The sequence below is a fragment of the Anomaloglossus baeobatrachus genome, chromosome 6 (genome assembly GCF_048569485.1).
Source record: "Anomaloglossus baeobatrachus isolate aAnoBae1 chromosome 6, aAnoBae1.hap1, whole genome shotgun sequence".
NCBI classification, from domain to species: domain Eukaryota; kingdom Metazoa; phylum Chordata; class Amphibia; order Anura; family Aromobatidae; genus Anomaloglossus; species Anomaloglossus baeobatrachus.
In genome coordinates, this window is record NC_134358.1 from 577,256,021 (window position 1) to 577,279,545 (window position 23,525).

The 23,525-nt window shown below is 54.5% G+C and overlaps 1 protein-coding gene across 7 annotated transcripts in view; it reads left to right on the forward strand.

Annotated features, from left to right (window-relative positions):
* LOC142244653 (uncharacterized) overlaps positions 1-23,525 on the forward strand; it is a 158,167-nt gene that overhangs the window by 42,516 nt on the left and 92,126 nt on the right. For all 7 annotated transcript variants that reach the window (XM_075316921.1, XM_075316922.1, XM_075316920.1 and 4 more), the window contains one exon: positions 14,486-14,591. In XM_075316921.1, coding sequence (XP_075173036.1) covers positions 14,534-14,591 — 58 coding nt within the window. In that variant the 5' untranslated portion in view covers positions 14,486-14,533. The remainder of the gene's footprint in view (positions 1-14,485; positions 14,592-23,525) is intronic.

Genomic DNA, 23,525 nt, shown 5'->3' on the forward strand with positions numbered 1-23,525 from the left:
CGTGGCCCAGGGACCGACAGTTGGTGGTACCCTATCCGTTCCGGACGGAGTTGTTGCGGATCGCACATGAGATTCCGATGGCCGGACACCTAGGGATCGCTAAGACCAAGGCCAGGTTAAACCAGCATTTCTACTGGCCAAAAATGGGGGCCGATGTGGCTGCCTACTGCCGTTCGTGTGAAACCTGTCAGAGAGTGGGGAAGGCGGGGCCACGCCCCAAAGCCCCACTAGTATCTCTGCCAATCATCGATGAGCCTTTCAGGAGGGTGGCTGTGGATCTGGTCGGCCCGCTGGCCATCCCCAGCAGCTCCGGGAAACGCTTCCTACTGACGGTAGTGGACTATGCCACCCGGTACCCAGAAGCAGTGGCCTTGTCGTCCATTCGGGCTGACAAGGTGGCCACCGCATTGCTGGAGATTTTCTCCCGAGTGGGTTTTCCCCAGGAAATGCTCACTGACCGGGGGACCTGTGAGGTAAATCCGGAGATATGACGATAAATCATGACATTCAAGTCATGTCAGGAAGCCCTCTCCTGGTGTCACTACCCCCTTCCCTTCACACAACTGGTTTAGCAACAAATCCATGGCCATGTCCTGTGATATGGAAATTAGGTGGCTTTAGGACAATGGACACAGGATGACTCCCTGCCGTCACCCTGTAGTAGGAGCTGCTAGCTAGTTAGCAAGGCTATGGAAATAGCCAGACAGAACGACTCCAGTAAAAAATGGTTCATATCTCGCAAGCCATATTTCCGATAAATATGGCAACCATAAAAATGGTGTCTCCGCATGTGGACGATGCCGGCACCCCCTTTTTATGGGAACAGGACATTGGGAAATGCCCCAGGCGTGATATCAGCCAATGGGGAACTGGCAGACAGGTCATGAGTCCCCTCGTTCTGTAGCTAAATTCATAACTGTCACAATGAGAGCATTGGCGTCTGCCTACGACGCTCCCAGGCAAAGTTATAGCCAAAATCCCCTTTGCTGGATAATTCTGATCCATGCAGGGGGAGTGGCAGTGCTTCCCTGTGAGGTCACTAAGGTAGGAGGGGACCTGGATCTGCCCAGGTTGATAACCCTACTTCGGCCATTTTCCAAGGTTCTTCTGCTCGGGGGCCTGGTTGGGACAGACCTGTGAGAGAGTTCCTGGAAACCTGGTCTACAGCGCCCCCCTGTGGCCAGACGCACAAGGTAACTGATTGAATTGCATACCTGTTGTAAACCATGCTTTATCTGTAACTGTACTCTGACATATGTATATTCTGTAGATTCCCTATTGTATATATTGTAGTTTCTAGTGTGCTTTAGGTGATTAAATTATATAATTAATCTTGGGCTGTTCTGTTATCTCGATCTTGAATCCCACGTCTGTGTGTTCGGCTAATAGTTACCGTGAAGCGGTTGGTGGCAGCGAGTTGTGCCAAGGATTATTGTGGGGAGGCCAGTGAGATCCGGGAAGATATTATATATTCCGCCCGCGGAGGTCGGGGGAATATATACCCTACTCTCACCGGGGACCCTTCAATAATCGGCATAAGTAGTATAGCGGCCTCCTTGCTTATTGTCGGGCAATTCCATAATTGGCCTGACTATAAGAGGGGCGCTAGAGAGCGCGTCACGTGCTCTGTCTGTCGGTCGGGAGGTATAAAGGAGGGTTGACTCCTGCTTGTTACCCCCCGATTGTGACGTACTGGTAGCCAGCGCGGGGGATTTCTGAGTGACCCCCCCCCCGGTGGTTTGTGACATATTGGTGGCAAGCGGTGGGATCGAGATAATAGTGTGTGTGAGTGTGAGACCCATACTCCCAGACACTAAAGACTGCCTGCAGCAGCTGTGGCTGCTGGGGTCTTCAGACTAGCTCAACACTAGAGTGTCAGAGTGCAGATACTGTAAGGTGTGTGGAGGCATCAGGTGTCAGTTCTGTGTCAGTGACCAAAAGTCTGCAAGAATGGCTGATGGCACCAGGAGCAGAGCTATGCAACTGGCCAATGCTAAGGCAGGAGCCGAAGAGAGGGAGGACGGTGCTGTGGACAGCAATGAGGAGGTTGCCCACGAGTCCTCCAGGAGCTCGACGCCAGAAAACAGCTCTGCAGAGGACATGGCACAACCGGGCACTGCTGGACAAGATGAGGAGCAGCTCGCCCAAGGGTCCTCAACGAGCCAGATGCCAGCCCTCCGCTCTGCCATGGACAGTGAATCACCAGGCTCCGCAGCGGGCCGCAGATCACCACGTGCCATTCCACCGAGCCTGGGAGGCTCGGATAGCCTTCTTCAAATGGCTATGGCCCTACGCCAGGCTGGAGACCGGGAGGGCTACAAGGAACTCATGGCCGAGCGTGAGCGGCAAGCAGCGCGTGAAGAGCGCCAGGCAGAGCGTAACTACCAGCTGCAGCTAGCTCAGCTCCGGCCCTCATCAGCCACACGTGACCTTTGAGACACCAAACTTCCAAAGGTCCGTGTTGAGGACTTCCCAGTGCTGGAGAAGGATGGAGACTTGGACTCTTTCTTGACTGCTTTTGAACGGACTTGCTTGCAGTACCATCTGGACAAGGACCAGTGGGCCAAATACCTGACCCCCCGTTTAAGGGGGAAGGCCCTGGATGTCCTTGGGGACTTGCCTGCTGAGGCAGATCAGGGCTACGACACCATCAAGCGGGCCCTGATCCAACAGTACAACCTCACTCCAGAGTCCTACCGCAAGAAGTTCCGGAGCCTACAGAAGGGACCAAAGGACTCCTGGGCTGACCACCGGCGGGCACTTGCCCGAGCTGCCGACCACTGGACCCAAGGCCTGCAGCTTTCCACCGGACCGGAGATCCTGGACTTGTTCATCACGGAGCAACTCTTGTGGAACTGCCCTGAGGATCTCCGCCAGTTCATCCGAGACCAGAAGCCAAAGGGGTCCACGGCTACAGCTGCCCTTGCCGATGACTACACCAACAACCGGGCCCCTGAGGCCAGGAGAGCGGCCACCAGCAGCACCTGGAGAGGGGGTAAGATGAATTCTGCGACTGCCCCACCTGCCCCTAGACTGCAGGGGGTGTCCCCCTCAACTCCCCTCTCCAGGCCCGTGGCGGAACCAAGACGGTGCCACCAGTGCAACCTACCTGGACACTTCAAGGCCATGTGCCCTCAGCGTCCCAAGGCCCCGGCTCCGTCCCCGTCCCAAGGGCCGCCCAAGGTGTATTGTGTGGGTGGGGGTGGTGGTAGGTCCCTGGACAGCTTCCAACCTGTCACCGTCGGCCAGTCTGTGACCATAGGACTGCGAGACAGCGCCTCGGAGGTGACTCTGGTGCGGCCTGAGATGGTGTCCCCCCAAGACTTGATCCCTGGAAAAACCCTCGCTGTCTCCGGGATTGGAGGCATTGACCCGGCGCTGCCTGTTGCTGACATTTATGTGGACTGGGGCGCAGGGCGAGGGGTGAGGGAGGTGGGGGTAACTGATCGGATCCCTGCAAACGTGCTACTTGGGACAGATTTGGGGCAAATAACCTCCCAGTTTGGCCCCGCCCCAAAGGCTGAACCTTCAGCCAGTGCTGACATGACTCCTGACAATGTTAATGTGTTATCTATGAATGATGTAAGGGAGGAGGGAGTGAACTCTGATATTTCTGCTTGCACAGACACCATAGACACACACACAGCTGCAGCTGTGACAGGGGAGGGGGTCAGAGAAAGGTGTGACAATGCCTCTACAAGTAACCAGCCTGTGAGCTGGGATCTGTTGCCCTCTGCAGGGATAAGCAGAGAGCAGGGTGCTGCAGGGGGAGGACCAGTGTGTGGGGTGGGGGCTACCACAGCAAATGTGGGGTCCCCAGAGATTTCACAGCGGGGTTCTGTTGCTGCAGGGGGGGAACAGGCAGGTGAGATTGGGGCCGGTCCAGGAGCGGAAGTGCTCCCAGGTAAGATCTCGGTGCATGGTTCCCCCACAACCGGGGTGTCAGGAAGCCAGGTAGGTCTGCCTGAACCGGCGACTTGGTCAGGAACGGAGGAGGAGCAGGCACGACCCACGGTCGCAGCGGCTGTGGCCGCTGTCACCCGCAGTGGGAGTGCTGGAAGCCAAGGGGCCTCCCGGAGGTCCGATAGCTCTTCCCCTTCTGACCAAGTGGCAGCCGAGTCAGGTGGAGGCCAGGACACAGGTCCCGGGGTACTGACCGAAGATGTGACAGTCTCGTCGATTCTGGCCACATCTGGTCAGGGGTTTCAGGCAGCGTTAGAAGCTGACGACAGCCTGAAAGCTCTAAAGGAGCAGGCGGCACAGCCTCCCTCGGACTCGGACCCGGAGCGAGTGGTCTGGGACCAAGGACGGCTGTACCGGGCCACGGTCCAGCAGGGTTCACCGGAGGCGTGGCCCAGGGACCGACAGTTGGTGGTACCCTATCCGTTCCGGACGGAGTTGTTGCGGATCGCACATGAGATTCCGATGGCCGGACACCTAGGGATCGCTAAGACCAAGGCCAGGTTAAACCAGCATTTCTACTGGCCAAAAATGGGGGCCGATGTGGCTGCCTACTGCCGTTCGTGTGAAACCTGTCAGAGAGTGGGGAAGGCGGGGCCACACCCCAAAGCCCCACTAGTATCTCTGCCAATCATCGATGAGCCTTTCAGGAGGGTGGCTGTGGATCTGGTCGGCCCGCTGGCCATCCCCAGCAGCTCCGGGAAACGCTTCATACTGACGGTAGTTGACTATGCCACCCGGTACCCAGAAGCAGTGGCCTTGTCGTCCATTCGGGCTGACAAGGTGGCCACCGCATTGCTGGAGATTTTCTCCCGAGTGGGTTTTCCCCAGGAAATGCTCACCGACCGGGGGACCCAATTCATGTCCCAGCTGATGGAGACCCTCTGTAAGCAAGTCCAGGTGCGACATCTGGTGGCCAGCCCGTACCATCCACAGACTAATGGCCTGTGCGAGCGGTTCAATGGCACCTTAAAGCAGATGCTTAAGATGTTGGTCGACTCCCATGGGCGTGACTGGGAGCGGTATCTCCCACACCTGTTATTTGCTTACCGGGAGGTTCCACAGGCCTCAACAGGATTCTCACCGTTTGAGCTCCTGTACGGGCGACGTGTGCGGGGCCCCCTGGCTCTGGTGAAAGAGGCTTGGGAAGGGGATTTGGCCACCCCTGGAGTGTCGGTTATCGAGTATGTCATGCGCTTCCGGGACAAAATGCAGGCCTTGACGCAACTGGTACACGACAATATGGCTCAAGCCCAGGCCGATCAGAAGCGTTGGTACGACCAGAATGCTTGGAGACGGACCTCACCAAGAAGAAGCTGCCCTCTGCAGTCGATTGGACAATGGACTGCGAGACAGCCTTCCGGGCCCTAAAGGACGCCCTGTCCAGCCCGCCCGTGCTACAGGCAGCCGACTTCACGCGGCCGTTTGTAGTACAGACCGACGCCAGTGACTTCGGCCTCGGTGCGGTGCTCAGCCAGGTGGACTCTGCGAGCCAAGAGCACCCAGTCTTGTACCTGAGCAGGAAGCTGTTACCAAGGGAAGTTGCCTATTCCACGATGGAGAAGGAGTGCCTGGCCATAGTGTGGGCCCTGCAGCGTCTGCAACCCTATCTATACGGGCGCCACTTCATCGTGGAGACGGACCACAATCCCCTCAGCTGGTTGCACACCGTCTCTGGGACGAATGGGCGATTGTTGCGATGGAGCCTTGCGCTCCAGCAATACAACTTCACCATTCGCCACAAAAGGGGCCGTGACCACGGTAACGCAGACGGGCTGTCCCGACAAGGAGAGGTCGCGGACGGGCGCACGGGGGAACACCGGAGTGTGCTGCCCCCTAGCGCCCTCAAAAGGGGGGAGGTGTGAGGTAAATCCGGAGATATGACGATAAATCATGACATTCAAGTCATGTCAGGAAGCCCTCTCCTGGTGTCACTACCCCCTTCCCTTCACACAACTGGTTTAGCAACAAATCCATGGCCATGTCCTGTGATATGGAAATTAGGTGGCTTTAGGACAATGGACACAGGATGACTCCCTGCCGTCACCCTGTAGTAGGAGCTGCTAGCTAGTTAGCAAGGCTATGGAAATAGCCAGACAGAACGACTCCAGTAAAAAATGGTTCATATCTCGCAAGCCATATTTCCGATAAATATGGCAACCATAAAAATGGTGTCTCCGCATGTGGACGATGCCGGCACCCCCTTTTTATGGGAACAGGACATTGGGAAATGCCCCAGGCGTGATATCAGCCAATGGGGAACTGGCAGACAGGTCATGAGTCCCCTCGTTCTGTAGCTAAATTCATAACTGTCACAATGAGAGCATTGGCGTCTGCCTACGACGCTCCCAGGCAAAGTTATAGCCAAAATCCCCTTTGCTGGATAATTCTGATCCATGCAGGGGGAGTGGCAGTGCTTCCCTGTGAGGTCACTAAGGTAGGAGGGGACCTGGATCTGCCCAGGTTGATAACCCTACTTCGGCCATTTTCCAAGGTTCTTCTGCTCGGGGGCCTGGTTGGGACAGACCTGTGAGAGAGTTCCTGGAAACCTGGTCTACAGCGCCCCCCTGTGGCCAGACGCACAAGGTAACTGATTGAATTGCATACCTGTTGTAAACCATGCTTTATCTGTAACTGTACTCTGACATATGTATATTCTGTAGATTCCCTATTGTATATATTGTAGTTTCTAGTGTGCTTTAGGTGATTAAATTATATAATTAATCTTGGGCTGTTCTGTTATCTCGATCTTGAATCCCACGTCTGTGTGTTCGGCTAATAGTTACCGTGAAGCGGTTGGTGGCAGCGAGTTGTGCCAAGGATTATTGTGGGGAGGCCAGTGAGATCCGGGAAGATATTATATATTCCGCCCGCGGAGGTCGGGGGAATATATACCCTACTCTCACCGGGGACCCTTCAATAATCGGCATAAGTAGTATAGCGGCCTCCTTGCTTATTGTCGGGCAATTCCATAATTGGCCTGACTATAAGAGGGGCGCTAGAGAGCGCGTCACGTGCTCTGTCTGTCGGTCGGGAGGTATAAAGGAGGGTTGACTCCTGCTTGTTACCCCCCGATTGTGACGTACTGGTAGCCAGCGCGGGGGATTTCTGAGTGACCCCCCCCCCGGTGGTTTGTGACAGGACCCAATTCATGTCCCAGCTGATGGAGGCCCTCTGTAAGCAAGTCCAGGTGCGACATCTGGTGGCCAGCCCGTACCATCCACAGACTAATGGCCTGTGCGAGCGGTTCAATGGCACCTTAAAGCAGATGCTTAAGATGTTGGTCGACTCCCATGGGCGTGACTGGGAGCAGTATCTCCCACACCTGTTATTTGCTTACCGGGAGGTTCCACAGGCCTCAACAGGATTCTCACCGTTTGAGCTCCTGTACGGGCGACGTGTGCGGGGCCCCCTGGCTCTGGTGAAAGAGGCTTGGGAAGGGGATTTGGCCACCCCTGGAGTGTCGGTTATCGAGTATGTCATGCGCTTCCGGGACAAAATGCAGGCCTTGACGCAACTGGTACACGACAATATGGCTCAAGCCCAGGCCGATCAGAAGCGTTGGTACGACCAGAACGCTTGTGAGAGGACCTACCAAGTGGGTCAAAAGGTGTGGGTACTGGTCCCCGTACCACAGGACAAGCTTCAGGCAGCCTGGGAAGGCCCATACCTCGTGTACCAGCAGCTCAACCCTGTAACGTACCTGGTCACCCTGGACCCTGCCCGTGGAAGGCGGAAGCCCTTCCATGTGAACATGATGAAGGCACATCATGAGCGGGAGGCATGTGCGCTCCCCGTGTGCAACCTGCCCGAGGAGGGAGAAGCGGAAACCCTCTTGGATATGCTAGCCCAGGTTAGGGCAGGCGGATCCATTGAGGATGTGGAGGTTGGCCACCAGCTCTTGGAAGACCAACGGTCCCAGCTGTGGGCCACCCTCCTCCCCTTCCGGGGGTTGTTTACCAACCAGCCCGGAAGGACTGACTTGGCTGTCCATCACGTGGACACTGGGGATCATCCCCCGATCCGGCGTTCAGCATATCGGGTCTCCCTGGAGGTGCAGCAACACATGCGCCAGGAGATTGACGAGATGCTGAAGCTGGGGGTGATCCAGGCATCCAACAGCGCTTGGGCCTCGCCTGTAGTCCTCGTCCCTAAGAAGGACCGAACCACTCGGTTCTGCGTGGACTACAGGGGGCTCAATGCGGTCACGGTCGCCGATGCGTACCCAATGCCACGCATCGATGACCTGCTCGATCAGTTGGCCGGGGCTCAGTACCTGACCATCATGGATCTGAGCCGGGGATATTGGCAGATCCCCCTGACTCGCAAGGCCAGGGAACGCTCTGCCTTTATTACCCCATTTGGACTGTACGAGTCCACGGTGATGCCATTCGGGATGAGGAATGCCCCTGCCACTTTCCAGCGGATGGTCAACACCCTGCTCAAGGGACTTGAAGGGTACGCGGCCGCGTACCTGGATGACATTGCCGTCTTCAGTCCCACCTGGGAGGACCACCTAGAGCATCTAGCACAGGTGCTCAGGCGGATCCACCGGGCAGGTTTGACCATCAAGCCGGGAAAGTGTCAGCTGGCCATGAGCGAGGTCCAGTACCTCGGTCACCGGGTAGGTGGGAGAACACTGAAGCCCGAGCCTGAGAAAGTGGAAGCCATCGCATCCTGGCCCACCCCCAGGACCAAGAAGCAGGTGATGTCCTTCTTGGAGACCGCTGGGTACTATAGGAGGTTTGTTCCATGCTATAGTAGCCTGGCAAAGCCCTTGACGGACCTCACCAAGAAGAAGCTGCCCTCTGCAGTCGATTGGACAATGGACTGCGAGACAGCCTTCCGGGCCCTAAAGGACGCCCTGTCCAGCCCGCCCGTGCTACAGGCAGCCGACTTCACGCGGCCGTTTGTAGTACAGACCGACGCCAGTGACTTCGGCCTCGGTGCGGTGCTCAGCCAGGTGGACTCTGCGAGCCAAGAGCACCCAGTCTTGTACCTGAGCAGGAAGCTGTTACCAAGGGAAGTTGCCTATTCCACGATGGAGAAGGAGTGCCTGGCCATAGTGTGGGCCCTGCAGCGTCTGCAACCCTATCTATACGGGCGCCACTTCATTGTGGAGACGGACCACAATCCCCTCAGCTGGTTGCACACCGTCTCTGGGACGAATGGGCGATTGTTGCGATGGAGCCTTGCGCTCCAGCAATACAACTTCACCATTCGCCACAAAAGGGGCCGTGACCACGGTAACGCAGACGGGCTGTCCCGACAAGGAGAGGTCGCGGACGGGCGCACGGGGGAACACCGGAGTGTGCTGCCCCCTAGCGCCCTCAAAAGGGGGGAGGTGTGAGGTAAATCCGGAGATATGACGATAAATCATGATATTCAAGTATGTCAGGAAGCCCTCTCCTGGTGTCACCCCCCCCCTTTCCTTCACACAACTGGTTTAGCAACAAATCCCATGGCCATCTCCTGTGATATGGAGATGAGGTGGTGTGGGAACAATGGACACAGGATGACTCCCTGCCGTCACCCTGTAACGAGAGTTGTATCTCATTAGCAAGGCTATGGAACTAGCTAGACAGAACGACTCCAGTAAAAAATGGTTCATATCTCGCAAGCCATATTTCCGATAAATATGGCAACCATAAAAATGGTGTCTCCGCATGCGGACGATGCCGGCACACCCTTTTTATGGGAGCAGGACATTGGGAAATGCCCCAGGCGTGATATCAGCCAATGGGGAACTGGCAGGCAGGTCATGAGTCCCCTCGTTCTGTAGCTAAATTCATAACTGTCACAATGAGAGCATTGGCGTCCGCCTACGACGCTCCCAGGCCAAGTTATGGCCATATTCCATGTTGTGGATTTTGTCCATAACTCCAGCCAGGGGTGGAGCAGTGCTCCCTGTGAGGTCACTAAGGTAGGAGGGGACCTGGATTGCCCAGGTTGATAACCCTACTTCGGCCATTTCCAGTGTTCTTTTCGCTGGGGGCACGTGTAGGAAACATCTGTGGGAAGGATCCTAGAAACCTGGGTACAGCGCCCCCCTGTGGCCAGACGCAACAAGGTAACTGCTGGAACTGTGTATGCCTGTTTGTAACCCATGCTTTGACTGTAACTGTACTCTGACATATGTATATTCTGTAGATTCCCTATTGTATATATTGTAGTTTCTAGTGTGCTTTAGGCTGATTAAATTATATAATTAATCTTGGGCTGTTCTGTTATCTCGATCTTGAATCCCACGTCTGTGTGTTCGGCTAATAGTTACCGTAAATCGGTTGGTGGCAGCGAATTGTGCCAAGGATTATTGTGGGGAGGCCAGTGAGATTCGGGGAGATTTTATATATTCCGCCAGCGGAGGTCGGGGGAATATATACCTTACTCTCACCGGGGACCCTTCAATAATCGGCATAAGTAGTATAGCGGCCTCCTTGCTTATGGTCGGGCAATTCCATAATTGGCCTGACTATAAGAGGGGCGCTAGAGAGCGCGTCACGTGCTCTGTCTGTCGGTCGGGAGGTATAAAGGAGGGGTGACCCCCACTTGTTACCCCCCGATTGTGACGTACTGGTAGCCAGCGCGGGGGATTTCTGAGTGACCCCCCGGTGGTTTGTGACAGTAGCAATTTAGGAAAAGCTATTTCTTTTCATCATACAGCTGACAAAAGTCAAATATAAATAAAAATAGTCCCGCTGAAAACATCATCTTTTCCCGGAAATATAAGCTGCCGTACGGCTCCGTCAGCAAAGACTGTTATTTTGTAAAAAAAACATTTTTAGTGTGCTAGTAACCAAACTTGGTAAAGCTGTAATCGTACTGATCGGAGGAATAAACCCGCCTAATCACCTATACTGCAGGGGGAATGGCGTAAAAAATAAATAGAGCCACTTCTTTACCTCCTATTGATTTGTTCACTGTCTCTCAAAGATCACAGTACGGCGCGGCTCACATTTATCCTGCGCTGTACACTGAGCGCTTACACCGGGGATTTCATGTAAATCTCTGAATAACATCATTCAGGCCAAATTATCAACAGAAAATTCACTGTAATGAGGCAGGGGGGTCACTTTGACCTCACGTCGGTCTGGCCGTGATCCAGCGGTGTCGATCTTTTTACGCATCTTTCTAGTTGTGCACAAAAGTGCGGTCATCAACAGTTTTGGGCACCAATGAAAAGATGGGCACCACTGAACAGAGTCCGGAGTAACTCTGCTGCCTCATTAATTAATGGATCTGTCTAGGGTTTCACCTCAATCACGTACTGATGTAAGCGCTCAGCATAGAGCACAGGATAAATGTGAACTGATCCAAAATCCTCTGTACCCAAATCACCACCAAATAGCATTCAACTCCACCCACAAGAACACAAGTCCCCACTGAGGTCCATCATGTGTTGATGGCTCCCTCCTCAAAAAGGAAATTCAGCAAAATCTGCTCTCCCAAATCCAGATGCCCCCTCCCTTCTGAGCCCCACAATGTGCCTAAACTACAGTTACCATCCGCATGTTTGACATTGCTGCAGTGAAGAGAGCCCGCTTAATTTACGTGGTGTAGATTTCCAGAAGCACAAGGTGGGCACAATGTACTTGACACCATGGGTATTTTTCCAGATATTAAATCATCACTACACCCATAGATGAATTCCCAGAGGGGTGTAATTTACAAACTGTGGTCACATGTGAGGGATCTCTTCTGCTCTGACCCTTCAGGGGCTCTGCCAATGTGACATGCCACCCGCAAACCATTCCAACTAAATCTGCTCACCAATATGGCGCTCCTTCCCTTCTTCCCATTGTATTGTGCCTCTAAGGCTATGTGCACACACTGCAGATTTGTTTCTCCAGCAAAAAACGAGCCCCGGCCAGAAAAACGCACCCAAGAAATGCATGCATTTTTACCACGTTTGGTGTGTTTTTTATGTGTTTTTGCCCCTGCGTTTTTTTGTTTAACATTGTCAATGGCAAAACGCAGGGAAAATGCAGAAAAGAAGTGACGCTGCTTCTTATTTCTGCACCCAAAACTGCAGGCAAAAAAGAAGCTACGTGCGCACAGCCTTTCTGAAATCTCATAGACTTTGCTGGGGAAGGACTGCATGAAGTTATGACCACAAACTGCACCCAAAACTGCATCAAAAAACGCAGCAAAAACACATTAAAAACGCAGTGTGCGCACAGGGCCTAATGTAGTTTTCCACCACATATTGAGTATTGGTAAACTCAGTTGAAATTGCTCTACAAACTGTGCGCTCCATTATCTCCTGTTACATTGAATGAAAAATTTGTGGTTAAAGCAAAAATTTGTGTTGAAAAAAAAATTTTTTTTCATTTTCACAGCTCAACGTTAGAAAATTCTGTGAAGGACCCGATGGTTTGAGGTGCTCACTAAACATATGGATAAATTCCTTAAGGGGTCTAGTTTTTAAAATGGGGTCACTTATGCCTAAACAGTGGAATCCTCCATATCGGGGGCTCTCCAAATGTGACATGGCGTCTGCTAACAATATGTGACATGGCATCTGACAGTTTTGCGCTCTAAAATTTAAATGGCGCTGCTTCCCTTCTGAGCCCTGCTGTGCGCCATAACAGTAGATTTCCACCACATGTGGGGTATTGGCGTACTCAGGAGAAATTGCACAACTAATTGTATGGAGCATTTCCTCTTGTTACCCTTGTTAAATAGATCAGGATTTAGGATGAAAATTAATTTGTATTTCGGTGCACCCCTTTAATAATGAGGCCTAGTAATGACCAGTAGTGGACTAGGAGAGGAGACTGAGCGTCATCTCTTCTGTCCCACACGTGTTCTGACTGACAAGATCTGCTGGAGACTCCTGTGCAGAGGTCACAAGAGCCAAAACAAGATCAATGATCTGTATGTAAAATATCCAGGGGTGGAGACTTCTTTTATTTTTTTCCCTGAAAATCCACAAAAATCTGGAAGATCCTGCGGAGGCCTATTGTCTTTGATGGGGAAAAAGCCAATCACTGGCGGCAATTAAGGGGCTTTAATTAGGAACAATCATCCTACATCAGAGACGCCATGTGAACTCTTCATAAGGCCCGTTTCACACGTCAGTGAAAAACACAGACGTTTTTCACTGGCGTGTAAAACACGCACATGTCCCTGCGTGTGCTGTGAATCACGGCACACGTTGGGTTGTCTAAGTGCAATCCGGGCTCCGTTCTCCGTGGCCCGTGATTGCACTTAGCAATCAACTCACCTGTGCCCGCTCCCGCTCTCCGTGGTGCTGAATCCTCCCGCGGTGCAGCATCCGGCCGGCGGTGACCCCTGCAGCAGCTGCTTCCGGGTCGGCTGTGTCGTGCATCATTAAGATGCGCGACAGTAATCAGCCGGCTTAGAAGCAGCAGGCAGAACGGGCTGCAGAGGACATCGCTGGCCGCCGGATGAGTTAAAATGTTTATTATTTTAAATGCACGTTTTTTTCTGGCACGTGTTTCACGGACCACACCACTGCGTGGTCCGTGGGACATCAGTGATGCCAGAAAAAAATGGACATGTCTCCGTGCGGCAATCACGCACACGCGGGTACGCCGCACGGAGACACGTGCAGTGAAAAATCACTGACGTGTGAGCAGACCCATTCATTATAATGGGTCTGCGTATGTCAGTGATTCTGGTACGTTTAAAAAAAAGCACAAACGTACCAGAATCACTGACGTGTGAAAGGGGCCTAAACTGGAGGGGACACATTGGAGCAGCATAAACCACCTGACACCTTGTACATGAGCAGCGACCATGAGAAGGAGGAGACGCCGGGAATCTGGAATCTTGTGGTAACGAATATAATCCTGCCGAAAACAGTTTGTGCTGAATTTACTGAAGTTCTCCCTGGGATGTAGTCGTTTCCTTTGCGACGGCCGCTTCTATCTGCAAGTACGAGGTACTGCGATGGGAACGAACGTCGCCCCAACTATCACTGTCTGAATACAGCCATTAAATGGGATTGATAAAATATATAAACTCAGCCATATAAGACCTCGTTCATTATTTTGATGAGAAAACCAGGAGTGGAACTTACAGAGAAGAACTATAATTGAAAGACTGACACTTGTTCTATGTTTTGGAGACACTTCTGCTTTTGCAATCCAAATACTGATGAAACACTGATGTGTGGAAGAGGTCTAAGAGTGATCTGCAAAGCAGCAATGTTTAGGATGAAGGAGCCCACCCTATACACAATCAGACCACCCCCAAAGGGGGATTTCTCTAGCTGTGTCATGATTGCTCCACCTTCAATTCCTTAAAAATAAGGGCTTCATAGTAACATAGTGCAAAGTAATGAGTCCAAAAGAATGATACAGAGCACTCCCCACCTTGTAACTCCCAGCTGTCAATATATTCCCATTCTGTCAGTAAGGATAATAGAGACAATGTGTCCGGAGAACTGACGGCTCCTCTTTACTGATCTTCTCTGATCATCTACAACTTTCCTCATGACTTTTCCTTCTTTCTGGGACTTTTCCTTTTTTCTGTGACTTTTCCATTATTTCTTTCACAGCTCTGAAATCCGAGTAACGATCTGAGGACTCTTAATTCTGCAGATATAATGGAGGAGGAAAGTGATGTTGGTGGTGGTGATCGGTGCACAGAGGAGGATCCTGCAGGTAACCGCCCCGGTGAGGAGTCACCACTATATAAAGCAGAGGAGAGTCACGTTCTCCTCGTTCTCTGGACCGGACAGTTCTGGGCCGGAGGTTTCATGTTTTGTGTTTTCTCGGTTTCTTCAGCCGTAGATTCCCCCATTCAGATAAATACAGATGATATCTGGTGATAATGTGATAGCGCTATATGTGATAACACCGCTGTGCTCCTATAATATGGATGTAAGATACAGCGGGAACTTGGAGGGAAATAGGATTATGTGCCCGGGGCCGATATCTTCATCATCTGCAGTCACTACTGATGGGGGGGATTCGCCCAATTGTGGGGGTATAAAGCCATTAGCTGCTATTGGACTACACAGTCATGTAGGTAGTGATTAGAGATGAACAGATCTGATAATATTAGAATTTGCCAAATTGCAGGGATTATCCCCGGTGTGAGGCAGCGGCTTTCTATAGCCAGTAATGTCAGGCAGTGACCCAGGAGCTTGTTCACATCAAACAGTTTCTATTTGTCCAAAACACCCATAAAACACTTTTCCACAATCCTGGAATATCTTTCTGGATCACAGCCGGTTCTTAAAGTACAGTCTTATCAATATCCTGGTCGTCACCTGCATTACTATAGGAATCTCGGGTGCAGGGTCCGCTTACAGTGTCTGGGTCTCTCAGTTCTGGCCTCCACACATCCAGCATCACTCAGCCCCTGCTGCTCCACACAGCCAGCATCACTCAGCCCCTCCTGCTCCACACAGGCAGCATCACTCAGCCCCTGCTGCTCCACACATCCCGCATCACTCAGCCCCTGCTGCTCCACACAGCCAGCATCACTCAGCCCCTGCTACTCAACACAGCCAGCATCACTCAGCCCCTGCTGCTCCACACAGCCAGCATCACTCAGCCCCTGCTGCTCCACACATCCAGCATCACTCAGCCCCTGCTACTCAACACAGCCAGCATCACTCAGCCCCTGCTGCTCCACACATCCAGCATCACTCAGCCTCTGCTGCTCCACACAGCCAGCATCACTCAGCCCCTGCTGCTCCACACATCCCGCATCACTCAGCCCCTGCTACTCAACACAGCCAGCATCACTCAGCCCCTGCTGCTCCACACATCCAGCATCACTCAGCCCCTGCTGCTCCACACAGCCAGCATCACTCAGCCCCTGCTACTCAACACAGCCAGCATCACTCAGCCGCTGCTGCTCTACACAGCCAGCATCACTCAGCCCCTGCTGCTCCACACATCCAGCATCACTCAGCCCCTGCTGCTCTACACAGCCAGCATCTCTCAGCCCCTGCTGCTCCACACATCCAGCATCACTCAGCCCCTGCTGCTCCACACATCCAGCATCACTCAGCCCCTGCTGCTCCACACATCCCGCATCACTAAGCCCCTGCTGCTCCACACTGTCAGCATCACTCAGCCCCTGCTGCTCCACACATCCAGCATCACTCAGCCCCTGCTGCTCCACACATCCCGCATCACTCAGCCCCTGCTGCTCCACACAGCCAGCATCACTCAGCCCCTGCTGCTCCACACAGCCAGCATCACTCAGCCCCTGCTGCTCCACACATCCAGCATCACTCAGCCCCTGCTGCTCCACACATCCCGCATCACTCAGCCCCTGCTGCTCCACACAGCCAGCATCACTCAGCCCCTGCTGCTCCACACAGCCAGCATCACTCAGCCCCTGCTGCTCCACACATCCAGCATCACTCAGCCCCTGCTGCTCCACACATCCCGCATCACTCAGCCCCTGCTGCTCCACACAGCCAGCATCACTCAGCCCCTGCTGCTCCACACAGCCAGCATCACTCAGCCCCTGCTGCTCCACACATCCAGCATCACTCAGCCCCTGCTGCTCCACACAGCCGGCATCACTCAGCCCCTGCTGCTCCACACAGCCAGCATCACTCAGCCCCTGCTGCTCCCCACAGCCAGCATCACTCAGCCCCTGCTGCTCCACACAGCCAGCATCACTCAGCCCCTGCTGCTCCACACAGCCAGCATCACTCAGCCCCTGCTGCTCCACACAGCCAGCATCACTCAGCCCCTGCTGCTCCACACATCCAGCATCACTCAGCCCCTGCTGCTCCACACATCCAGCATCACTCAGCCCCTGCTGCTCCACACATCCCGCATCACTCAGCCCCTGCTGCTCCACACATCCAGCATCACTCAGCCCCTGCTGCTCCACACAGCCAGCATCACTCAGCCCCTGCTGCTCCACACATCCAGCATCACTCAGCCCCTGCTGCTCCACACAGCCAGCATCACTCAGCCCCTGCTGCTCCACACATCCAGCATCACTCAGTCCCTCCTGCTCCACACATCCAGCATCACTCAGCCCCTGCTGCTCCACACATCCAGCATCACTCAGCCCCTGCTGCTCCACACATCCAGCATCACTCAGACCCTGCTGCTCCACACATCCAGAATCACTCAGCCCCTCCTGCTCCACACAGCCAGCATCACTCAGCCCCTGCTGCTCCACACATCCAGCATCACTCAGCCCCTGCTGCTCCACACATCCCGCATCACTCAGCCCCTGCTGCTCCACACAGCCGGCATCACTCAGCCCCTGCTGCTCCACACAGCCAGCATCACTCAGCCCCTGCTGCTCCACACAGCCAGCATCACTCAGCCCCTGCTACTCCACACAGCCAGCATCACTCAGCCCCTGCTGCTCCACACAGCCAGCATCACTCAGCCCCTGCTGCTCCACACAGCCAGCATCACTCAGCCCCTGCTACTCCACACAGCCAGCATCACTCAGCCCCTGCTGCTCCACACAGCCAGCATCACTCAGCCCCTGCTGCTCCACACAGCCAGCATCACTCAGCCCCTGCTGCTCCACACAGCCAGCATCACTCAGCCCCTGCTACTCCACACAGCCAGTGTCGCGGGCGGGGAGGAGGGTGTCAGCACACCGCGCTCACCTCCTTCTGCTCGGGTCCGGCGGCTGCCGCTGCTCAGTGGTGGCTCGAGCTGTGGGCCGGATCCCGGGGGCTTCCTCGAGCGACACTCCTCGCCCGTGAGTGAAAAGGGGGGTTTGTTGGGTGTGGGGATAATGTCCGTGTGACGGGGTGTACAGCAGAGCAAGGAGAGACAACAGGCCGAGGAACGATCCAACAGGTTTATTCACAAGAACACTGGAACAGCACACGATAAGTCCACGTAAAACAGATTCGGGGGCCCTTCCCGACAATCCTCGGACCGGATTACAAAGCAATCGTCCTTACAGTAGTCCAAAGAGTTCCACACAATCCCACGGGCCGCCACACAGGCCTAGCTCCGTCCGTGTCCACAGCCACACAGGCTGGAGCTCCTGCTCCCTTCAAGTTTCAGCTCACTCTGACTGAATCTCCCAGGTAAGCAGAGTTTACACTAGTTGGACTCTAGGCCCACCTCCCCCTACTCCCAGGGATGGAAGTGCCTCAAGAGGATATAACCTTGCATTTTAGGGGGTGATTACCTACAACAATAGAAATGTACACAGAAGTAGTTCAAATAAGACAATGAACCCAGCTTGAAATAGGAATCTGTACAGCATATACAGTGAGAGGGTAAATTACATCTTCACAATCCCTCCCCCTCCCAACTTGTGTACGTACTAGGGACCTCTACAGGTCACTGGTTAAGTACACACAGGCAGAGCGTTACTTACATGTGGCTTCATGCAGCCACGAATTGGCATCGTAGCTCTCCCACATCATTGCCCAGGAGAACAGCTGCAGGCAGACCACCCATCACCCCAACCACACATCGCCTGACCCCAAAACCAAAGTTCAGATCCACAGTGGCTGTGGGAATAGTCCTCCATTGTCCACCAGCCAGTTCAATAACAATCCCAGGTCCTCTATGGATTGCCTCAGGCCGAACCACTCGGGGATCAGCCAGTGTGAGGAAAGCACCCGAGTCACAAAATCCAACAAGTCTCTGTCCATCCAGCACAACCTCCTGCAAGTGCTTACCTCGATGAGCAGAAGTCGTCATAACTGCGGGTCGCACCCCGTAAACTCCTGGTGGTGCAACATGGGGGGCTGAGTCACTAGGCCAGTCCTCACATAACGGTGCCACATCTTCCTCCATGGCACTGGGCTGTAAATAATTAACAATCCGATTGGGTGCAGGATCAGTCCTCATTTGAACAGCTGGGCAGGAGACTTGCCGATGCCCTGGCTGTCCACATTGATAGCATCTGAGCTGGGTCTCCCTCCATCCAAGGCGTCCTCTTGGGTAAGGGGTAGGGGAACTTGGAGGCCGGCTCCCACCTGAAGGTGCTGTAGGGGTTTGAGGATGATTCCTCCATGGCCTGGCTGGGCATGAGGCCTGCAAATGCCCGGGATGCCTACAAACATAACACCTGCGCTCTGTTACTTCCTCTCCCCGGCGTATTCCAGAAAGTGCAGTAGAAGCAACTGGAGGCACATTAACACGGGTATCAACATGTGGTGGCTTAGAGGAACGGGGAACAATGGGGACAGAATAACTGGGGGCATCCGGTGTTGTGGAGCTGTTAGGCGTCTCTCCATCCTCCAACAGAACCCTCCACTGAGGCTTGATGGTGAGAGCCTCATCAGCGAGAGCAGCAGCTTCCTCCACTGTCGCTGGTTTTCTCTCACGCACCCATTCCCGGATCTCAGCGGGGCACTGGGCAAAGAATTGTTCTTTTAGGATGACCTGCAGGAAGGTCTCCCAAGATAAGGCCTCCTCTGCCTCCAGCCAGCGATTACATATTTGTTTGAGTCTATGAGCATATATCTTAAAAGACACTTCCCCATCACAGGCTAAAGCACGGAACTGAGTCCTGTAAGTGTCTGGGGTCACAGCATAATGTTCTAGAATAGTCTGTTTAATATCCGCATACTCACAGTTCCACCGAGGGTCCATGGCTCTATAGGCTTCAGCAGCTCCCCCCTCTAGGAGCCCAACCAGATGCCGGACGCGCTCCCTTTCTGGGACTTCCATTAATCGACACTGATGCTCAAAGTCCTGGAAGAAGCCCTCAATGTCACCAGCAGCCTCATTAAACTGCTTGAAGTCTTTGCGGGACACTCTGGGAAGTTCCCTCATGATGGGTGCTGGGGTTACAGTCTGTCTGGAACCTCTCGCGGCTTCCACAGCGAGCTGCTTATCCAGCAATGCCATCTCCTCCATCCTGCGCTCCTTCTCTTCAGCTCCACGCATGGCCTCCCTCTTATCTTCTATGGTGGCCTCATCTCCAAGCAGTGCCATCTTTTCCTTGTACCACACAACCCATTGACTTTTTTGGGTATTCACCTCCGGCTGCCGTCTTTCTTCCGTTTGCTGTGAGGATCCTTCCTCCACGTCATTTTGCGAACAGACTCCTTCTAGCGCCTCAATCAGCTGCTCCTTGGAGAATCCTTTGAAACGAACTCCTACTTCACGGGCCTTTGATTGCAGGCTCCCCAAAGTCCAGGTCTTGTACTCTGCAGTGCTGGTTCCTGATGTTGAGCCATTGTCCTCCATTCCTTCTGCTCTGATCCCAGCGCTGCCAACCAGTTTGTGACGGGGTGTACAGCAGAGCAAGGAGAGACAACAGGCCGAGGAACGATCCAACAGGTTTATTCACAAGAACACTGGAACAGCACACGATAAGTCCACGTAAAACAGATTCGGGGGCCCTTCCCGACAATCCTCGGACCGGATTACAAAGCAATCGTCCTTACAGTAGTCCAAAGAGTTCCACACAATCCCACGGGCCGCCACACAGGCCTAGCTCCGTCCGTGTCCACAGCCACACAGGCTGGAGCTCCTGCTCCCTTCAAGTTTCAGCTCACTCTGACTGAATCTCCCAGGTAAGCAGAGTTTACACTAGTTGGACTCTAGGCCCACCTCCCCCTACTCCCAGGGATGGAAGTGCCTCAAGAGGATATAACCTTGCATTTTAGGGGGTGATTACCTACAACAATAGAAATGTACACAGAAGTAGTTCAAATAAGACAATGAACCCAGCTTGAAATAGGAATCTGTACAGCATATACAGTGAGAGGGTAAATTACATCTTCACAGTCCGTGACGCCACCCACGGTTGTGGTGATTTGTAGCACCACCGCTGCTCGATGCGGGGATCCCGGGGATGGTGACGGGGAGCAGCTAGGTGTTGTGTTGCCCCTCCATGGGTAGGGGTTGGTGACCCCGGGGCCCGGTGCTGGCTTGGGAGGTGCAGGGCCTGGTGGGCGCAGGGACGTGGGGGCAGCGCTGTGCCTTGCGGCACTGTGGTACTCACTCAGCCTGAGACGTGGACACAGTTTGTACGGTAAACCAAACGGCTGGTAGGACGGTCCCACAGACGGCTGCTTTGCTTTCCCCGGTAGGTGACAGTGATGTCCCTTTTCCTTGCACCTGTATGTACGGTTGGTTGCGATGGGTCCCCACCGGTAACCCGCTCCCCGGCTTCAAGCTGGGCCGGAGGATCACTACACTTTGCCCGCAGGCGCTGGCCCTCGGAGACTGGTGCCCTGGCGGTGGCGGTGTCTCCGTTGTACGGGTTGGGCTGTTGCCTTCTGTCGGGTCTTGGTTGTTGGGAGAGCTACGTCCCCGTCACTGACGGATTCGGCAAATTTGGCGACTCCTAGCCTTGCCGGGGTCCGAGAGGCCCCTGCCCTGGTGCTGACTGTCCTTCGGAACACTGCTCCAGACCACCGGGCACACAGCCAACGGGGTCCTTCCAGGATCTTCCGAACTGTCCCCCTCCGGACAGTCACCGCCGTTGCTGACCTTGCTGTTCTGGCCCTACACAAAGCTGGACCCTTCAGGCTTTCCTTCCTTCTTGTCACCTCACTTGCTCTCCTCCTTTACCACTTTCTCTTTCTTTACGTTCACTTAGTTGTTTACACTTGCCCTCCCTGGGCTAATCTCTGCTTGTTTACTCCTTCCACTTCCTCCTCCAAACTCTATCTGCCTGCTACTTCCCGCCTCCAGAGCTGTGATCTCCTTGGTGGGCGGAGCCAACCGCCTGGCCCACCCCCTGGTGTGAATCACCAGCCTCTGGAGGAAGGCAACAAGGATTTGTGGTTCAGCTTAGGTGTGCCTACCTGGGATGTGGGGTGTGGTGTTGTGCGACCTGTGTCCCCTGGCTTGCCCAGGGTGACACATTCCCCCTTAGCAAAACGCAGACCGTCCGCGGGCTGCCGTCCTACACCGGTTTTATTTTCTGTAAAAAGGGGATAACAGGGTTAAACATAAACATTTTCAATCAATCTTCCCTTACGGGAGGCACATTTACTTAAACGGTTTCAAACGGTTTACGGTTACGGTTTCCGCTCTCTCCCACCCAAGTAACCTGGCCCTGATGCTGCCCCTAAAGCCCAGGCAGCACCCCTTGACCCACAGTCCAGCACACGGTACCCGAGCGGGATCTGTCCTTCCCTCCAGAGGGTAGCCACCGGTCCCTTTGGTGGCTGGGCCCTGGCCTGCTCTGCTCAGGGCCCTCCCTCCAACCTGCCTCTCTGGAGGCAGCCTGCGGAAAACGGTAATGGTAAACAACATATTTACAAGCCACTAACGTCTGTGGTTGCCCTGCAAGTTCACGGGCTTGTCCATGGATAGTTCCCATGCAAAACAACATTGTGTAACGGTCCCCACGGGGACAACGGTGCCGGCTCCAGCCGGTTGCAAATCACAAACAAATCAGGTTATTGTTCGGTAATCATTTTCTTATTGGCAGAACTTTCAAAACTTTTCAAACAAACAAGGTGGTCCCAACGGGGACGGTGCTGCGGGCATCCATTGCCCTACTCCGGTTCTTCAGGCACTGGGGCTGCTGGCAAGGGATAGAGGTTTGCGCTCGCTCGGGCCTCCGGGCCCCTCCTGAGGTTAACGTCCAGCGCAAACCACCCTCGCTCCCCAAAGTGCCGGGTATACTGCACAATGTCTCCCGGCATCAAGTTGCGGCCGGGATGTTCTTCGGGCAGGTGGGCATGCACATCCCGCCGGGCTACAAATACTTCGGCCTCCAGGCCCGGCTCGTAGATGAACCCGTAGCCCCGGCGGACATCAAACCGCCTCACCTGTCCCTCGTACAGCGGTCCCCGGTCACGGAACGTCGCCTGCCGGAGATTCTCTTTCTCCCGGATAGCCCTGGCCACCAGCTCGGCCTTCTTCCGCTCCCTCTCGGCAATCTCCAGGCCCAGCGGTACCGGCTCCCTATCCCAGTACGGCGCTGCCGCCAGCGCCGGCGCACGGGTCGGGCCCCGCGGGACATTCTGGACATTGCCCACTGTTACGAATCTGGGTGGCATGTCCCGCGGTGTCTTGGCCTTGGGCGCTGCTTTACAGCAACAACCCGGCGCAACCTCAGCCGAGGTGTGGGGGATGGGCCTAGGGGCTTTCCGCTGCTGGGCCTTCGGCTCGGAGCGGGTCATCGGCTCCGGCTCGGGGAACTTCTCATGGGATGCCTCCGGTTCGGTCTTCGGAGTCTTCCACGGCAACACCGCGGACTTGCTGCGAGCTCCAGCTACAGGTTGGCCCGCCTGGGCGGGGACGCTGGGTACTGCTACCGGTTGCGGTGGTAGCAGGCCTAGTGGCGGGGTCGCGGCCTCCGGGACGGTTGGCGAGGGAGGCAGCGAAGGGAGAGGGCTTGGACCGGGCCCCGCAGCCGCGATGACCGGCCCTTCCTGGGCATCGGGACGTGGGTCACTCACCCTCCCTTTCTCCGCTTCCTCCTCGCGTGTCCGCACGGTGGCAACAACGTCCGCCATGTCGGCCTCCCACTCCTCCATGAGGAGCTGCATCTTTACCTGCAGCCGTTGGTAGAGCTGCGCGGTCCGGATCTCCACCCACGCCGCAGTTCCAGACGCGGGGGCCACGGTGTCGCGGGACGGCATCCACATGATGGCTTCTTTCTCCAGGAACGGTTTATTTGCAGAGTCCTGGCGTCCCTGCTTTTATAGCTGCAGCTACATG